This window comes from Oncorhynchus clarkii, chromosome 19 (genome assembly GCF_045791955.1).
Source record: "Oncorhynchus clarkii lewisi isolate Uvic-CL-2024 chromosome 19, UVic_Ocla_1.0, whole genome shotgun sequence".
In the NCBI taxonomy this organism is placed as follows: Eukaryota; Metazoa; Chordata; class Actinopteri; order Salmoniformes; family Salmonidae; genus Oncorhynchus; species Oncorhynchus clarkii.
The window spans coordinates 49,555,405-49,575,887 of NC_092165.1; the positions used below are offsets into that span (position 1 = coordinate 49,555,405).

The window sequence follows — 20,483 nt, forward strand, 5'->3', positions numbered from 1 at the left end:
TTGGTGGTAGTTGAACTAAATTCATATCTAGGAAGTGTTTCAGTAGTTAACCTTTTTTGCCATGTACTGGTGCAGTGAACTATTGGAACTACACACTACTTGTTTGCAAAAATTTTACCAAATATGGGTGAAGTAGGCAATAATTTCTTGCTTCAGCACACGGTCATCATTGTATGGTCATTGTTGTAGAGTAGGCTTCCAGGGTTGGGGTCAATACCATTTAGATTCAGAAAGTAAACCAAATTCCATTTCAAAATGCTGAAGATAATTGGAATAGAGTGCTGAGTACCATCCCTCTCTTTCTTGGTCAAATAGTCATTACACAGCCTGTAGGTGTGTTGGGTCATTGTCCTGTTGAAAAACAAAGGATAGTCCCACTAAGCACAAACCAGATGGGATGGTGTATTGCTGCAGAATGCTGTGGTAGCCATGCTGGTGTAACCGATGTGAAATTGCTAGCTAGTTAGCGGTGGTGTGTGCTAATAGTGTTTCAATCGGTGATGTCACTTGCTCTGAGACCTTGAAGTAGTTGTTCCCCTTGTTCCGCAAGGGCTGTGGCTTTTGTGGAGCGATGGGTAATGATGCTTCGTGGGTGTCAGTTGTTGATGTGTGCAGAGGGTCCCTGGTTCGGAGCGAGGAGAGGGACGGAAGCTATACTGTTACACTGGTTAAGTGTGCCTTGAATTCTAAATAAGTCAGTGACAGTGTCACCAGCAAACACCATCACACCTCCTCCTCCATGCTTCACGGTGGAGCCACACATTTTACATTTTTTATTTATTTAATCTAACCGGGCAAGAACAAATTCTTATTTACAAAGACAGCCTTCAGCGGCCAAACCCGGATGACGCTGGGCCAATTGTGCGCCGCCCTATGGGACTCCCAATCACGGCCGGTTGTGATACAGCCTGGATTCAAACCAGGGTGTCTGTAGTGACGCCTCTAGCACTGAGATGCAGTGCCTTAGACTGTTGTGCCATGTGGAGATCATCCTTTCACCTACTCTGCATCTCACAAAGACATGGCTGTTAGAACCAAAAATTGAAAATTTGGACTCATCAGACTAAAGAACAGATTTCCACCGGTCTAATGTTCATTGCTCGTGTTTCTAAGCCCAAGCAAGTATCTTCTTATTATTGGTGTCCTTTAGTAGTGGTTTCCTTGCAGCAAGGCCTGATTCACACAGTCTCCTCTGAACAGTTGATGTTGAGAAACGTTACTTTTTTAACGTGTCTGTTACTTTTAAAATGTATTTGGGCTGCAATTTCTGAGGCTGGTGACTCTAATGAACTTATCCTCTGCAGCAGAGGTAACTCTGGGTCTTCCTTTCCTGTGGTAGTCCTCATGAGAGCCAGTTTCATCATAGCGCTTGATGGTTTTTGCTACTGCACTTGAAGAAACCTTAAAAGTTCTTGAAATGTTCCGCATTGACTGACCTTCATGTCTCAAAGTAATGATGGACTGTCGTTTCTCTATTTGAGCTGTTCTTGCCATAGTATGGACTTGGTCTTTTACCAAATAGGGCTTTCTTCTGTATACCACCCCTACCTTGTCATAACTCAAATTATTGGCTCAAACACATTAAGAAGGATAGAAATTCCACAAATGAACTTTTAACAAGGCACACCTGTTAATTCAAATGCATTCCAGGTGACTACCTCATGAAGCTGGTTGAGAGAATGTCAAGAGTGTGCAAAGCTGTCATCAAGGCAAAGGGTGACTACTTTGAAGAATCTAAAATATAACATATATTTTGATTTGTTGAACACTTTTTTGGTTGCTACATGATTCCATGTGTGTTATTTCATAGTTTTGAGGCCTTCACTATTATTCTACAATGTAGAAAATAGTAAAAAATTAAGAAAAACCCTTGACTGAGTAGGTGTGTCCAAACTTTTGACTGGTATTGTAAATGAGTTTCAAATTTGGGGAAGATCATTTTCACCATAAAAATAAAAAGCATTACATGCATATCGAATTTGCGGTCACTTTTGAGAATGGTGTTTTCCCGCTAATGGACAATTCGCACTTATAGCCTAATACTGTGTGCACATTGCTGTGCTTATAATGTGAAGAAATGGCCTAATAGTTTATCAACATATTAAAATAAGCGTTGTGATCTGTTGCTTAAAAACGTTTTTTTTTTATTCTAGTGGTTGTATTAATTTGGGATCTATCGCATCCCACAACTGTCCCAGACTATGTTTGGAATATTTATTTCTTGCACAGAATAGAATAGGTCAACTTTTGTACTATGTGGATAGTAGATTGACATAGGATAGTGTTTTTGCAGTTCGTAAGGCCTACTCATCTTGTTGGCTGATGAAAAGTAAATGTGGACAGTTCTTCCAATATCTTCAATATGTGCCTCGGAATGGGATAAGGACCCGCCCAGTTGTGTCCCCAATGTGTCTGTCTTCACTTGTAGCCTGTGAGAAAGACCCGATCATTTGATGGAGAGCCATGTGAGTTAGCGGTGCTTCGGAGCATGCAGCCCCGAGAAGAAAATTATCATTGTTATATTCTGCCCAAGGGCCCCTGGCCGCAAAAGGCATGGATTTTTTTAGGGGGCATTATGGCGACACAAAGGAGATGCCAACGTAAAGTTTTAGGCATTAACAAGTGCTTGTGAATGAGAGACTGATGAAGTGTGTACAGCCTGTGCAAAAAAACAAAGCAGAGCTCATGCCTTTTATGCAACCTTTTTCAAATGATCATTAGAGTCGTATCATGCAGCCTTAGAATGTATTAAAACATATAGCCCAATGTTTGTATCACAACTAAAGTTAAATAAATAACTCTAAATTAAGCATATAGGAGTACCTGTTTCTTTGTTAACTGCTCAACACAGAGTATATGCATACTCCCTCAAATAATTTGGAGAAAATATCCTTTATTCATATATGTTAAATTGTATTCTTCATGCTATAAAATAATATAAAATAATGCCATGGAATACTAAGCAAATCTTGTCTGGTAAATGAACTAGTGTTGCCCACAGCCCTATGGGATAGCCAGATCAGGGCCTAACATAAGGACAACTCAGTATGGTATTCTGTTCTTCTGAAATAGACTACATTTTCTTTATATATTGTTTCTTTAGACTGGTCAGAAATAAATGATGGATTTATTTTGATGGTGTAGGCTATATTACATGGATTTATTAGACTTTTTTAAAATGTAGATGTTCCAAAGATCTGCATCAGTGGCTTGGAAGCTAGGAAATGCTAAATGTGTTTATGTTCATTAACCTTCATTTACTGTGGGACCGGCGGTTATTTGCTTGACAATCACCAGCTGACGAAATTTCATGACCGCAACAGCCCTAATGGAGACTATGGAAGTGTTCTAGATTCTGCACTCTTGTCTACATGAATGGTGGAAGGAAATTATTTTTGAGTGAATTAGTTTGTTCTGGAAGGGTTTGAATAAATTGGGGAGGGTGAAGCTTATTCCCAGGGATGTGATGCCTTTGATGTTTGAGTTGGGAGTTCAAGGGAGGGCAATCTCGGTTAACCCAGAAGTAAAATCTCACATAATTTGGTCAACTGTGCAGAATCTGCCCACGGGACATTAACGGGACAAAGATTATTGGGGTTACATATTATGTTCATAGCTGTTGTTCAGTATTTAGTATACACTAAGGATCATGGTCCAAACACACCAACACAGTTGTGAAGAGGCCATGACAACGCCTTTTCCCTCTCAGGAGGCTGAAAAGATTTCGCATGGGCCTTCCGATCTTCAAAAAATTCTGCAGCTTGACTGGCTGCATCACCACATGGTAAGGCAACTGCTTGACATCCGACCGCAAGGCGCTACAGAGAGTAGTGCGTACGGCCCAGTACATCACCGGGACCGAACTCCCTGCCATTCAGGACCTCTATACCAGTTAGTGTCAGAGGAAGGCCCTAAATATTGTCAAAGACTCCAGTCACCCAAGTCATAGACTGGTCTTTTTGCTACCGCATGGCAAGCGGTACCGGAGCACCAAGTCTGCGACCCAAGGCTCCTGAACCGCTTCTACCCCCAAGCCATAAAACTGCTGAACAGTTAATCAAATGGCCACCCAGACTATTTGACCCCCAACCCCCCCTTGTTTTTACACTACTGCTAATCGCTGTTTTTGATCTATGCAGTCACTTTACAAATGATCTCGACTAACCTGTACACATTGACTCGGTACCGGTACCCCCTGTATATTGCCTCGTTATTGTTAATAATTTTCGTGTGACTTTTTTATTTTATTTTTTTAACTTTAGTTTATTTAGGAAATATTTTCTTGAACTGTATTGTTGGTTAAGGGCTTGTATAAGTAAGTATTCGGCGCATGTGACAAATAACATGTGCCTGGATTTTATTATCTTTCCTGATTGCATAGTCCCCTTTTTTACCCCTACCGACATGTACACATTACCTTAATTACCTCAACTACCTCATACCCCTGCACATTGTCTCAGTACCGGTACTCCCTGTATATAGCCTCGCTATTGTTATTTTATTATGTCACTATTTCCTTTTTTTCTTATTTGCTATTCTTTTCTTACTTTTTAACTCTGTATTGTTGGGAAAGGGCTCATAAGTAAGCACTGTATCTGGCGCATGTGACAAATAAAATTTGATTTAATTTGGATCATAATCCATACACACCAACACAGTCGTTAAGAGGGCACGACAACAACGCCTCTTCTCCCTCAGGAGACGGAAAAGATTTTCAGATCCTCAAAAAGTTCTACAGCTACACTATTGAGATAATCTTGACTGCATCACTGCATGGTATGGCAACTGCTTGGCATTCTACCGCAAGGCGCTACAGAGGGTAGTGCGAACGGCCCAGTAGATGACTGCCATCCAGGACTTCTATACCGGGCAGTGTCTCCAGGCAACAAGTCACAGACTGTTCTCTCTGCTAGCGCACGACAAGCAGTACCGATGCACCAATTCTGGAACCAACAGGATCCTGAACAGCTTCTACCCCCCAAATAATACGATTGTGCAATAGTTAGTTAAACCCTCGCACCCTTTGTATATAGCCAAGTTTTCATTACTCATTGTGTATCTATTATTACATGTTTTACTTTCCTATTCCTACATTTTCTTCCTCTGCATTGTTGGGAAGGGCCCGTAAGAAAGCATTTCACCGTTGGTCCACACCTGTTGTTTACAAGGCATGTGACAAATACTATTTGATAATGGTGAGCGTGAACCACACAGATTAGCTGGAGGTACAGTTGAAGTCGGAAGTTTACATACACCTTAGTCAAATACATTTAAACTCAGTTTTTCACCATTCCTGATATTTAATCTAGTAAAAATTCCCTGTTTTAGGTCAGTTAGGATCACCACTTTATTTTAAGAATGTGAAATGTCAGAATAATAGTAGAGAGAATTATTTATTTCAGCTTTTATTTCTTTCATCACATTCCCAGTGGGTCACAAGTTTACATCCACTCGATTAGTATTTGGCAGCATTGCCTTTAAATTGTTTAACTTTGGTCAAACGTTTCAGGTAGCCTTCCACAAGCTTCCCACAATACGTTGGGTGAATTTTGTCTCATTCCACCTGACAGAGCTGGTGTAACTGAGTCAGGTTTGTAGGCCTCCTTGCTCACACACGCTTTTTCAGTTCTGCCCACATATTTTCTATAGGATTGAGGTCAGGACTTTGTGATGGCCACTCCAATACCTTGACTTTGTTGTCCTTAAGCCATTTTGCCACAACTTTGGAAGTATGCTTGGGGTCATTGTCCATTTGGAAGACCCATTTGCGACCAAGCTTTAACTTCATGACTGATGTCTTGAGATGTTGCTTCAATATATCCACATAATTTTCCTCTCTCATGATGTCATCTATTTTGTGAAGTGCACCAGTCCCTCCTGCAGCAAAGCACCCAAACAACATGATGCTGCACCCCCGTGCTTCACGGTTGGGATGGTGTTCTTCGGCTTGCAAGCCTCCCCCTTTCTCCTCCAAACATAACGATGATCATTATGACCCAACAGTTCTATTTTCGTTTCATCAGACCGGAGGACATTTCTCCAAAAATTACGATCTTTGTCCCCATGTGCAGATGCAAACCGTAATCTGGCTTTTTTTATGGCGGTTTTGGAGCAGTGGCTTCTTCCTTGCTGAGCGGCCTTTCAGGTTATGTCGATATAGGACTCGTTTTACTGTGGATATAGATACGTTCCCTCCAGCATCTTCAGAAGGTCCTTTGCTGTTGTTCTGGGATTGATTTGCACTTTTCGCACCAAAGTACGTTCAACTCTAGGAGACAGAACACATCTCCTTCCTGAGCGGTATGATGGCTGCGTGGTCCCATGGTGTTAATACTTGCGTACTATTTTTTGTACAGATGAACATGGTACCTTCAGGCGTTTAGAAAATTCTCCCAAGAATGAACCAGACATGTGGAGGTCTACAATTGTTTTCCGAGGTTTTGGCTGATTTCTTTTGATTTTCCCATAATGTCAAGCAGACGCACTGAGTTTGAAGGTAGGCCTTGAAATACATCCACAGGTACACCTCCAATTGACTCAAATGATGTCAATTAGCCTATCAGAAGCTTCTGATGACAATTTTCTGGAATTTTCTAAGCTTTTCAAAGGCACAGTCAACTTAGTGTATGTAAACTTCTGACCCACTGGAATTGTGATACAGTGAATTATAAATGAAATAATCTGTCTGCAAACAATTAATGGATAAATTACTTGTGTCATGAACAAAGTAGATGTCCTAACAGACTTAGCAAAACTATAGTTTGCTAACAAGAAATTTGTGGAATGGTTGAAAAACAAGTTTTTAATGACTCCAACCTGAGTGTATGTAAACGTCCAACTTCAACTGTATTCAGTTAGTTACTGTTAGCACTTCCTGATTAAACATCCCAGTTGGAAGGAGATTTAGTAAATAATGAGATATTTGGGCAGAGGTGGTGCATTACATATTTATTTACAAATAGAAAATACCAAACAATTTAAAGAGGAAACAAAGTCATACATTGCAGAGGCTGTCATAGGATACGCACTTGTCAGAAGGCACACGAGCACAAACTTACTTCTCATGCGCACGCACACACACCCTCTTTCTCAACCACTAACTACACTGCCCAAGTGCTCCTCAGAACATAGATAGACTACTATAAAGAAAAAAAAGCACATTGAATATTACAGTAACTGTAAAACAGATTTTAATTCCACAAAATTGTGTCCTACTGAACGTGACCAAGGTTACCTAACTGCGTTCAACAGCATTTCATTTTTGTATTTGGCAAGACAACAGCTTGGCTAAAGCAGTACCAGTCACACAGCCAGGCCACTACATTAACAATTTATCCACTTATATCTATATATTTATTCCTCATACAAACTCCTCTTTGGATGTGTACAGTAAAGTAAAACCCTTACTTGCTGTTCACAACAAAAAAAACTTTCTCAATAGGCAGAATATTCAACGGAACGTCCAAAGGAAACCATTTCATTATCCAAGTACACTATAAGAAATAAGGTTTGCCAAACAATGTAAAGTATATATTTTTTTACAGAACAGATACAGTTGTGATAACAAATCAGAGGCATGAATACTGTTCACCACGCAAACACCTCTTAACTACAGCTCCAGCCATTGGACAGCTCCAGTAAATCATTCAGCGTGTTCCTCTGCTTTGACTGACAGCCTGTAAATACAGCCCCTCCCAGACTATTGGCTCCATCAGTTGAGACCACAGTAAACTATGAGTGTAAAAAACAAAAATGGGAAAGATACAATGACACATTTGTAACATAAATATAGCCAATTCAGATATTTTTCATTGGTTAAAAGACCAATTAGAGAAAAAAAGATCAGAATTTGGCAGGCTGTCTAAACGCAGCCTACAATGGTCACCTACAGGTAAGTTCACTGCAGACATTCATGCACAGCCGTGCGTGACCACACTGAAGCAGAGAACTTTAAGGCGGATAGCATGTGCATGTATACAGCCACCGAGAAGGCAAATGGCAAAGATATAAAACACAAACAAACAAGTAACACTGACATATGATAACTGTGTTGGCTTCCTTTCCAAAAGAAGTTGCTACTGTGTATATAGAGAGAACTAAACAGAGAGGGACTGACTCGGACAGCCCCACAATAAGGCTCTATGGTCCTCCAGAGAAATAGAAGACACCACACAAGGTTTTGGGTGAAAGAGTCTGAGGCAGGGGGTGTGGCGTGTGTATGTGTGGTGGTTGGGGCCAGCAGGGGTATAGGTGTAGGCCTAAGCCTGCCAATAGGTGTATATGTACTGAAGTGGGGATCCATGGATCCTTAGGGGTAAGAAAGGGAGGGTTGTAACAAGCGTGTAGGTAATGGAGTAATGGAATGGGGGTCCATGTTGATCCTGTTATGAGGACACAGTAATGGGATTGAGGGAACCGTTTCTGCTGAAGAACTTGGTGAAGGCCTCTTCTAACACAGTGGCCATCCTGCTTTGGTCCACCTGTAGGGACAATCAATCAATTAACATGTTGTTGAACATATTGAAGATATTATGGATGCCATGCTTCAGAGATATACAGTGCCTTCAGAATGTATGCATACCCCTTGACTTATTCCAGTTTGTTGTTACAGCCTGAATTCAAAATGGAGTAAAAATATTTTTTTCACACCCATTTACACACAATATCCCATAATGAAGTGAAAACATGTTAGATATTTTTGTAAATTTATCGAAAATTAAATACAGAAATATGCAATTTGCACAAGTATTCACACCCCTGAGTCAATACATGTTAGAATCAATCACCTTTGGCAGCGACTACAGCCTAAGAGCTTTCTACACCTGGATTGTGTTCAAATTCTGTCAGGTTAGTTGTTGATCATTGCTAGACAGCCATTTTCAAATCTTGCTTTTGATTTTCAAGCTGATTTAAGTCAAAACTGTAACTAGGCCACTCAGGAACATTCAACGGTGTCTTGGTTAGTAACTAGTGTCTATTTGGCCTTGTGCTTTAGGTACTTGTCCTGCTGAAGGTGAATTTATCTCCCAGTGTCTGTTGAAAAGCAGGACTGAACCTTGTTTTCCTCTAGGATATTGCCTGTTCTTAGCTCTATTTTGTTAATAAATTTAAAAAACTCCCTAGTCCTTGCCGATGACAAGCATACCCATAACATGATGCAGCCACCACCGTGCTTTAAAATATGAAGAGTGGTAAATCAGTGATGTGTTGGATTTGCCCCAAACATAACACTTTGTATTCAGAACAAAAAGTTAATTGCTTTGCCACATTTTTTGCAGTACTACTACTTTACTTCCTTTTCACTTTGTCATTTAGGTTAGTATTGTGGAGTAACTACACTGTTGTTGATCCATCCTCAGTTTTCTCCTACCATAGACATTAAAATTTTAAAGTCACCACTGGCCTCATGGTGAAATCCCTGAGCGATGTCCTTCCTCTGCGGCAACTGAGTTAAGAAGGCCACCTATATTCATGTAGTGACTGGGTGTATTGACACACCACCCAAAGAATAATTAATAACTTCACCATGTTAAAAGGGATATTCAATGTCAGTGTTTTTTACCGATCTACCAATAGGTGCCCTTCTTTGTGAGGCATTGGAAAACCTCCCTGGTCTTTGTGGTTGAACCCGTGGTTGTAATTCACTGCTCGACTGAGGGACCATACAGATACTTGTATGTGCGGGGTACAGAGATGAGGTAGTCATTCAAAAATCATGTTAAAAACTATTATTGCACACAGAGAGAATCCATGCAAGTTATTAACCTCTTGAAACTAGGGGGCCCTATTTTATTTTTGGAAAAATAACGTTCCCAAAGTAAACCGCCTATTTCTCAGGACCAGATGCTAGAATATGCATATAATTGACAGCTTAGGATAGAAAACACTAAAAAGTTTCCAAAACTGTCAAAATATTGACTGTGAGTATAACATAACTGATATTGTAGGAGAAACCCTGAGGAAAATCCAATCAGGAAGTGCCTCTTATTTTGAAACCGTTGTCTTCCTATGCACCCCTATTGGCCATTGAAAGGGATATCAACCAGATTCCTTTTTCTACGTATTCCCTAAGGTGTCTACAGCATTTTGACGTAGTTTCACGCCTTTATGTTGAAGAATGAACGTAAACGACTACATTGCGTAAGTGGCCAGCTGAGGGCTCTCAGAGTGATTCTTGCGTAAAAGACAGGTAGTCATTTTCCCTCTCGCTCCTACTGAAACGCCAATTGTCCCAGTTGATATATTATGGAATAGATATTTGAAAAACACCTTGAGGATTGATTAGAAAAAACGTTTGCCATGTTTCTGTCGATATTACGGATGTAATTTGATTTATTCCCCCGGTGTTGATACTTGTATGTGCGGGGTACAGAAATCATTCAAAAATCATGTTAAACACTTATTGCATACAGAGAGAATCCATGCAAGTTATTAAGCACATTTTTACTCCTGAACTTATTTAGGCTTGACTCAATACATTTCAGCTTTTTATTTTAAAATTCATTTGTAAAAAATTAAAATCTAAAAAACATAATTCCACTTTGACATTATGGGGTATTGTGTGTAGGCCAGTGACAATCCATTTTAAATTCAGGCTGTAAATGTGGGAAAAGTTAAAGGATGTGAATACTTTCTGAAGGCACAAAGTAAGAGTGGGAGACTCTAAAAACAGACAGTCCTATCTATAGTAGAGTGGAAAGCAGGAGCTGCTATCTGGCATTTGGGTGTGTGTTTATAGGGGTCAGTGAGAGCTGAAGTGGGTGCAGGGTGTGACCCTCTAAATGGACACTCACTGCCTCTCCTATGCCAGCTACAACAATTACACTCTCACAAACCCTGACACACACACACCTCTCTACTGTACACACACACACCTCTCTACCACAGAACCCCTACAAACACACACACTTGTTCCTCTCTCTCACAAAAGTACACCCTTACCTCGCTGATGAAGCCCAGTTGTACAAGCTCAACAGCCAGTTCCTGTACATTCTCATCTGAAACAGAACAGACAGCAGGGTCAGTGGAAACACACACACACACACACACATTGTCTAGCAGTGAAGTTGCCCTTTAGGTGCAAAATTAACTGTGTTGGTAACACCAACATTAACCACAAGAGTTACATTGGACTTTAGACAGAAACCGTAGTGCCTAGTCTCTTCCTGTTATAATCTTACTATCACTGATAGATGCATAATGTGTGTGTCTACTGCAGAAAGTGTCAGTGCCCAGCCCTCCCCAGAGAGCAGCTGCCAGCAGCATACACACGCCTGCCATTCTCAACACGCAGGCCTGCAACACTAGACGCCTGCCATGTGTGTGTCTGGACACACCCACCTGGCCATGCAAAGACTTGTTCCATGTATATCCCTGACTTAAACCTCTATTCCTTACAGGGTTCAATAATATCCTGTTTGTACTGTCTAGGGATCCCTGATATGGCCTATGCATTCCCCCACCCTCCCCATTCCATCTTATTTGCACGTTAGACTCTCCCACTACTTTTCACACATACACGGCACACATGCATGTATGTCCACGCACACAGTCTGTTGGTGGCAGCTATGCATGCGATAGGAGCAGCCCCATTGGTGTGGGTTAGGCTGGGGTTACAGTACACTAGGGCAGGCCAGTGTCTGGAGTCATAAAGACAAAAACACAGACAGGCTTGGATGGCCAAAGTCGTGCCATTCCCAGACAACACACACAGAGTCTGAAACAAGAGCTGGGAGGGTTATAACTGTAAATCTCTCCAATTGTGAAATCTGACATTGTTTAATTGCAGGAATGGACAACTTTGATGGGGGTGGGGCCCACAATATATCTGAACTCATCATGAGGGGCAGCAGTTGCTCGCAGGTCTGGTACCTACATCCACCTTGTGTATTCTACTATTCTAACTCACAACAGCAAGTTGAGACCCCGAATGAGTGTACCCCCCCCCAAAAAATATATACATATACAATACCAGTCAAAAGTTTGGACACACCTACTCATTCAAGGGTTTTTCTTTATTTTTTACTATTTTCTACATTGTAGAATAATAGTGAAGACATCAAAACTATGAAATAACACATATGGAATCCTGTAGTAACCAAAAAAGTGTTATATATTTCAGATTTGAAAATCTTCAAAGTAGTCACCCTTTGCCTTGACAGCTTTGCACACTCTTGGCATTCTCTCAACCAGCTTCATGAGGTACCTGGTATGCATTTCAATTATCAGGTGTGCCTTGTTAAAAGCTCATTTGTGGAATTCCTTTTCTTCTTAATGCATTTGAACCAATCAGTTGTGTTGTGACAAGGTAGGGGTGGTATACAGACGAAAGCCAAGTCCATATTATGGCAAGAACAGCTCAAATAAGCAAAGAGAAACGACAGTGCATCATTTAAGACATGAAGGTCAGTCAAGCCGGAAAATGTCAAGAACTTGAACTTTTAAAGTTTCTTCAGGTGCAGTCGCAAAAACCATCAAGTGCTATGATGAAACTGGGACCCAGAGTTACCTCTGCTGCAGAGGATATGTTCATTAGAGTTACCAGCCCAAATAAATGCTTCAGAGTTCAAGTAACAAACATCTCAAAATCAACTGTTCAGAGGAGACTGCGTGAATCAGGCCTTCATGGTCGAATTGCTGCAAAGAAAACATTACTAAAAGGACACCAATAAGAAGAAGAAACTTGCTTGGGCCAAGAAACACGAGCAATGGACATTAGACCGGTGGAAATCTGTCCTTTGGTCTGATGAGTCCACATTTTACATTTTTGGTTCCAATCAGTGTCTTTGTGAGACGCAGAGTAGGTGAACGGCATGAAGGAGGGGTGACGGTGCTTTGCTGGTGACACTGTCAGTGATTTATTTAGAATTCAAGGCACACTTAACCAGCATGGCTACCACAGCATTCTGCAGCAATACGCCATCCCATCTGGTTTGCGCTTAGTGGAACTATCATTTGTTTTTCAACAGGACAATGACACAACACACCTCCGGGCTGTGTAATGGCTATTTGACCAAGGAGAGTGATGGAGTGCTGCATCAGATGACCTGGCCTCCACAATCACCCGACCTCAACCCAATTGAGAATGTATGGGATAAGTTGGACCGCCAAGTGAAGGAAAAGCAGCCAACAAGTGCTCAGTATATGTGGGAACTCTTTCAAGACTGTTGGAAAAACATTCCCGGTGAAGCTGGTTGAGAGAATGCCAAGAGTGTGCAAAGCTGTCATCAAGGAAAATGGAAGCTACTTTGAAGAATCTAAAATATATTTGTTTAACACTTTTTTGGTTACTACATGATTCCATGTGTTATTTCAGCATTTTGATGTCTTCACTATTATTCTACAATTTTAAAAGAAAGAAAAATCCTTGAATTGAGTGTGTCCAAACTTTTGATTGGTATTGTACATATTTTAAATTGATCTGAGGGCTGCCATTTGCCATCCCTGGTTTAAAGGAATGCTGTGTGGTTATGTTATCTTACCCAAACACCTGTCTATAACACATAGTTTGATGGAGACTTGTGGTCTGTCTGGTCTGTTAGGAGAGGGACCATCCTGTAAGACTTAATCCTATTGGCCCCCTTGGGAGCTGTATATGGGCTGTGGATTGTCAGGCTATTATTATAGAAGACCTAAGGGTCAAAGCGTTCTAATAAAGCACACTGGGTTGCCAATAGCATAGATATAGCATCACAGTGTGTGTGCAGTCTTCCTTTTCTTTTAGCTGTTCGTATACTTTGATCTCCAGTCCCTGCCTGCCCAGATCAATGTCTGTGTGTTTCTATCTCTTGTTCTTACTGGGTAACAAGTCACAGCTTAAGTGTCTGTTGAGTTTGTCCTCCAGCTTCAACAGTAGTGTCAGCTGTGGATAGAAAGGAGATGTAACGGTTACACATTCAGTGACTGGCCACTAGAACACACTCGTCTATGGTCATCTAACTTTTATTCACTGATCTAAAAATAATTAGATTAACGCTACTTACATGATGTTTTGCACCCTCCTCCACCGGCTCAATATTACACTGCATCTGAACAACCTGCAGAAGGTAAGAAATGTAGATAGGAATCCAACAGATAAAATGTATTACGTAGTATTACCATTATTAGTTCATTGAGTGGATTTGTATACTTTCCCCACTCACCTTGCGTGTCTCTAGTTCAGCAGGTTCTGGGGTGGGGGATTTAACAGAAGGGGTGACAATGGGGGACTTAACAGGGGACTGCTGGGGCTGCTGGTGAGAGGGCAAGCCAAATGCTGTCAGGGGGTAGATGCCATTCCTGTTGGGTAGGGAGGGCAGCGGGGTTACTTTACATGTCATGATTAGACGGGTAAAGTACACATTTTATTTGTTTATGACCAATCAGGGGGGGTCAAATCACAGACAGGCAATAATCTTACACACATTTAATTAAGGCCAAAGTGAAGACCCCGGATTGTTCAAAAGCTTGCCAAATCAAAACTCTGGGAGCAAATCTTGAGTTTGCAGGTATTCTCATTCATTTTTCAAATAGAGATTCTAACAATACTTCAACTAAAAGTAAGAGTAGTGGAAGGGCTGGATACAAACACATTTGAGATACAGGCAAAGCAGAATAACAGTCCAAGTTAAATACTGCCACCAGGTGGTTGTATAGTGTATTACATGATCATTGTCTAGTACTGAGTGCTGTGGGTTAACTACGCCCTTTAGTGGTGAGCATGCTAGACATCTGTCCAGTCGTGGTCAATAGTTGATGGGGAGTTCCTTACCGGACATCCTCCAGGAACTTATCCAGCTCCAAGGCAGGAAACTGAGACAGTCTGATGAGGAAAGAAACAGGATCAGCACAGGTTTCTGAAGAAAATACCCTGAGATCAAAAAACAACTGTGGCTTCCTTGAAGTATAAACTGTTGTCTCTTACTTGAGCTGCACACCCTCCTTGATTTCAGCGATGATGAGGTTGGGGTCCATGTTCTTAGTGATCTCCTCTAAGGCATTCTCAGGGATCATGTCTAAAAGAGGTATGGAAAAGATTAGGGGTACTCACACTGGTGGTGACAATGCAGTGTGTTTGTGAGAATGCGTGTCTTGTGTTTGAGACTCACACTGGTGCCTGATGATACAGAGTATGTGAGTGAGAGTGTGTGTGTGTGTGTGTACAATAAAACTCACGCTGGTGGCTGACTATGCAGTGCGCAGCTAACAGCTTCAACAGGGGCACCTCAAACAGAGCCTGGTGGAACAGCAGCTCTCTGGCTGTAGGTCTCTTAAACGGGTCAGCCTCCAGACAAGTCTGGATAAACTCCTGCAAGGTACACACACATGGCATCACACACAGTTCCAGGGAAAATCTTATAATACATGCACGCATGTATATATGTACTTCTGTCCTTGAGCTGTTCTTATCTATTAATGTTCTGTATTATGTCATGTTTACGCACACAGACAAACACACTCCTACCCTCTGCAGTAGGTCTTCCAGTGACTGTATGGCATTGTTGATGGCCTCCTGAGAGACGTAGGAAGATTCTCCATTCCCCTGGATCTCCAATACTGCCATCTACACAACACACAATGATATCACCACCACCCACGCAACACAAGTCGCAACACCGTCACATAAAAATGATGCGGAGTAATGCCATCACAAATTCTGGCACAAAGAGATAAATCGACATGGGAAATCGGTGATGTTAAGTGTCCCATCTCACCTCCAAGGCACACATCCCAAAGGAATAGATATCCACTGCAGTAGTGACATCTGCAACAGCTACAGATGAGAGAATGTAAGATAGGAAACAATGGATTGAGTGACTTAATAGTCCATCATTTCCTGAGAATATATGCATTCCTTATACCCTACAAATAACCAAACATATAACCTATCCATAAATGTCCTTCTTTACCACCATATTCTGGGGCGAAGAAGTGCAGGTTTTTCTGCTCCTCTCTGCAGGTCTTTACATGGTTGTTGATGGTGTCTGGAGCCACTGAAGGAGAAAAACACAGATATACTGGGTTAGACAGTCTATAAATCTGTTATAACCGGTTATAAATATGTTATCTCTGGAAGATAAACCCATACAGGGCTGGCCTGGACATTGCTGCTAAGCCCGTAATAAACCAGTGGCTATGACTAGAGTCCTACCTGATCCTATCTTGATGAGTCCGTTGTGTTGGATGAAGATGGTGTCACAGGTCAGGTTCCCGTGGATGATGGGTGGCTCACAGGAGTGGAGGTAACTACAGAGCCACATCAGAAAGCAGAGAAGTAAAGCACTGTGGTTTTTTGGCTTACCTCATAAACCAGGGTAGGTTCAGTAGCACACTACACAGGAAAATATTTTGGAATGGAAATCAAAACATTTTGACAATATCGGGTATTAGTACCTCCCCATTTCATTCGGTTTTAAAACGTTCAGCCCTGTTTCGTGCCTACTGAGCATGACCCTGGCTGCCCATTTGGATTGGATATGGGGTCCAGGTATTAGCGTTGCAGCTATGACAGAGATGGTCTGTGTGAGAGAAAGACTGACCTGAGGGCTGAGAGGATCTGGGTGCACCATCTCTTCCAGGCCTAAAGAACAAACAAACAACATACTTCCTGTTACATGTAGACTATTGAATGTCTTCTTATACGCTAAGCATCCTTTGATGTGCTACTGTGTTGTAGATGACGTGGTGGGCAGGGTTAATTCTATTATGATATCTGCACCTTTTCATTCATAGTCTTGTGGTTCTTCTTGGTCTTCTTCAGAAACTGCTTCAGACTTCCAGAGGACATGTACTCAGTGATGAAAATAACCTGAGGTGTAGACAAAGGAAAAAACAAGTTAAGAAGAATCATTCAAATTATGTTGTTACATTGTTCCATAATTTCCCTCACTCCTCACTCGCATTCAGTCCTGATTATATCAACCAGGCCAAACAAGGAAGGTTTCTCCTCTCGTAGCAGACAGAACTTACCCTGGCACGGTTGATGTCATTGATGTCAGCCCAGTACTTGTGGAACTTGACGATGTTGAGATGTTCCAGCTGTATCAGGTTGTCAAACACAGACTTCACCTTCTCCTGTTCACAGAGGTGGATAGACATGGTAAACATTTAACTAAACAGGGTCTGTAGTGGTGGGCTCAACTGTTTGTATCAGTGTGCAAGGCATATGACATTAGATATTCGCTCAAGTACAAAGATAACAGTTCTACTAGACAAGAGAGAGGAGGGGGGAAATAACAAATGCTATCTCTTCCTCCAGGCCAGATTGCATCATGAGATAGAAGCCTCAAAGCAAGTGAGTGAAATGATGGAAGAATGTAGCAACATAATTTGAATGATTCTTCTTTTTTTCCCTTTGTCTTCACCTCAGGTTATTTTCATCACGGAATACATGACCACAGGAAGTCTGAAGCAGTGTTTCCCCCCTGTAAACTACACATTGCGTTGCATTCCATGTCTGAAATGTGGTGTATAAATAAAATGATGTTATTTTATTGTAAGGCCAGAGCTGCCTGTATTCAGCTACTTAGAAAGGAAGCTTTGAGCTGTTTGAATTTGAGTTCAGATTAAGTAATGAGTCAATAAAAGGACACTGGGGGTCTGATTTCAGACTGAGCATCCTGCTGGTGTCGCCGCCAGGCATACTGTACCTCCTGCAGCTTGAAGTTCTTCCTCTCTGAGAACATGACCTCGTTCCAGACCACCTCCACCCCTTCCTCCGTGTCCATGGCCAGGTAGGCAGCATCTATCCCTGGGACATTCCGCTGGTTCACCTGGGGGAGAGAACAGAGGCAGAGACATGGTTCAGTACCTTCACAAACACCGTTGCAAAACGTTAATTGACAGTCCAATGGTCTCTCATCTCACCTCCTCTCTGCGTTTCTGCCAGCGGCCGCAGGGGCTCTCCTCCAGGATCTCCGACTCGTCTTCGCTCTCCTCCTCCTCATCCTCTGTGGGGGTGGTGGCGGGGGGCCCTGTTACAGGGGGACACACAGACGCAGGTCCCTGGCCACTTGGGGTCACCGTCTCTGCCTTGGCTTCCGGAACCTGGAGGGGTTTACCGTCTCCCTCTGACATCACAGCAATACAGGTCTCTGAGAAGGACTATGCTACGCTTCTCCTCTGGGGGGGCGTGAAGGCAGAACACCTTTTTCGCTCTTCTCAAACTGTAGCAGTCGCGCCCCCTTCCACTCCCTCCTCTCACACACCCTGGGAGCTATGAGGCACTATAGGCAAACGGGACACTTAATATCACACACACACACAACTTACATAGCAATCAATACCTTACCTGTTATATGAAATAAGACCTCAACTTTTCTTTATGAACTACTAATCCAATTGGGTCAAGACTTGCTTTGTCACTCCTCAACAACAACTCTATGGTTACCAGTAAAGGCAGCAAAGAAAAGAGATTTACCAGAATTAAAATTGAAAAGTGGCTTACTTGCTATGCAGTTGTTATAGTAGACTGTAATTAATGAGGCAGCCAAGTAAATTGTTTTGTTAGTTTGCTAACGTTAGTGAGCAAGCTAATTGGCTGTCGGGCACTCAAGTTAACTTTACACGCCTCTCTATACCGAACTCAGGACACTAGATATAACTAACAGAAGCTAGCTAATTGATCAACTTTCACTAAAACGTAAAGTTATCCCCGGCCATTGGTCTCATCTACAAAATGCTACATAAACAGTTACATGCATTCAGGAAATGTCAAGCACTAACTCCGATAAACAACAAACAAGCTGAAAACACAACTTTAGCTAACGTTAGCAAAGTTAGCTAGCTATCTCGAGAACTAGCAAGATAACTTAGGCAAGCAGTTTATTAGCTATTGTCAGCTAGCTAGCGTATTAACAAGTCAGCAATAGTCCCATTGTTACCCAGCAATTCTATCAACACACACGGTTAGCTACTTACTTATAAGAAAGCGACGACATGTATTTATTGTAAAACCCCTCACAGTGCGTAATTCATCTAGCTAATAACGTTAGAAGCTAGCTATCTATAAATGGCCAGGGGGAGGGACACCCATTCGCAGAATATCAGAACTACTTCCACCATTGTACGCAATGCGCATGTAAAGCGCAGCTTTGATAACCTATACCTCAGTGCTCGAGAGGTAAACATTGCTCCCCTACCACTGATCTAGGATCAGATAACTCTACCTCCAACTCAACCCTATCCCATTCATTAATTAGGGCATTTGTTGGCTAAATAGCCCCTTATTTATCAGCGCGTAGTTATCAATGTTGTATTCGCATCATGATACAAAGTAACCATGTTTGGCTAGAAAAAATCTTACAAGGATACAAAAAGTAACGTTTAACGTAGCCACTGTACACCTTAGCCAAATACATTTGAACTCAGTTAACAATTCCCTACATTTAATCCTAGTTAAAAGTCCATGTCTTAGGTCAGTTAGAATCACCACTTTATTTTAAGAATGTGAAGTATCAGAATAATAGTAGAGAGAATGATTTATTTCAGTTTTTATTTCTTTCATCACATTCCCAGTGGGTCAGAAGTTTACATACACTCAATTAGTATTTGGTAGCATTGCCTTTAAAATGGTTTAACTTGGGTCAAACGTTTCAGGTAGCCTTCCACAAGCGTCCCACAATAAGTTGGGTGAATTTTGGCCCATTCCTCCTGATAGAGCTGGTGTAACTGAGTCAGGTTTGTAGGCCTCGTTGCTCGCACACACTTTTCAATTCTGCCCACATATTTTCTATAGGATTGAGGTCAGGGCTTTGTGATGGCCACTCCAATAACTTTGTTGTCTTTAAGCCATTTTGTCCTTAAGCCATTTTGCCACAACTTTGGAAGTATGCTTGGGGTCATTGTCCATTTGGAAGACCCATTTGCGACCAAGCTTTCACTTCCTGAATGATGTCTTGAGATGTTGCTTCAATATATCCACATAATTTCCCCACCTCATGATGCCATCCATTTTGTGAAGTGCACCAGTCCTTCCTGCAGCAAAGCACCCCCACAACATGATGCTGCCACCCCCGTGCTTCACAGTTAGGACGGTGTTCTTCAGCTTGCAAGCATCCCCCTTTCTCCTCCAAACATAATGATGGCCATTATGGCCAAACAGTTATATTTTTGTTTCATCAGACCAGAGGACATTTCTCCAAAAAGTACGATCTTTGTCCCCATGTTCAGTTGCAAACTGTAGTCTGTTTTTTTATGTCGGTTTTTGAGCAGTGGCTTCTTCCTTGCTGAGTGGCCTTTCAGGTTATGTCTATATAGGACTCATTTTACTGTGGATATAGATACTTTTGTACCGGTTTCCTACAGCATCTTCACAAGGTCCTTTGCTGTTGTTCTGGGATTTATTTGCACTTTTCGCACCAAAGTACGTTCATCTCTAGGAGATAGAACGTGTCTCTTCCTGAGCGGTATGACGGCTGCATAGTGCCTTGGTGTTTATACTTGCGTACTATTGTTTGTACAGATGAACGTGGTACCTTCAGGCATTTGGAAATTGCTCCCAAGCA

General features: G+C 41.8%; 1 protein-coding gene across 1 annotated transcript; it reads right to left on the bottom strand.

Annotated features, from left to right (window-relative positions):
• Window positions 1–6,933: 6,933 nt before the first annotated feature.
• On the bottom strand, window positions 6,934–19,086 carry LOC139375349 (nuclear receptor-binding protein-like). The gene is made up of 18 exons (XM_071117047.1): window positions 18,898–19,086; window positions 17,845–18,203; window positions 17,628–17,750; window positions 16,948–17,052; window positions 16,697–16,786; window positions 16,518–16,558; window positions 16,130–16,224; window positions 15,888–15,971; window positions 15,693–15,751; window positions 15,443–15,541; window positions 15,154–15,286; window positions 14,903–14,993; window positions 14,750–14,800; window positions 14,142–14,277; window positions 13,983–14,036; window positions 13,798–13,861; window positions 10,942–10,997; window positions 6,934–8,480 (listed from the first exon to the last, which is right to left on the bottom strand). Exons 2-18 carry the CDS (start codon window positions 18,052–18,054, stop codon window positions 8,385–8,387), a joined length of 1,587 nt encoding a protein of 528 aa, XP_070973148.1. The 5' UTR covers window positions 18,055–18,203; window positions 18,898–19,086; the 3' UTR covers window positions 6,934–8,384.
• Window positions 19,087–20,483: the final 1,397 nt, after the last annotated feature.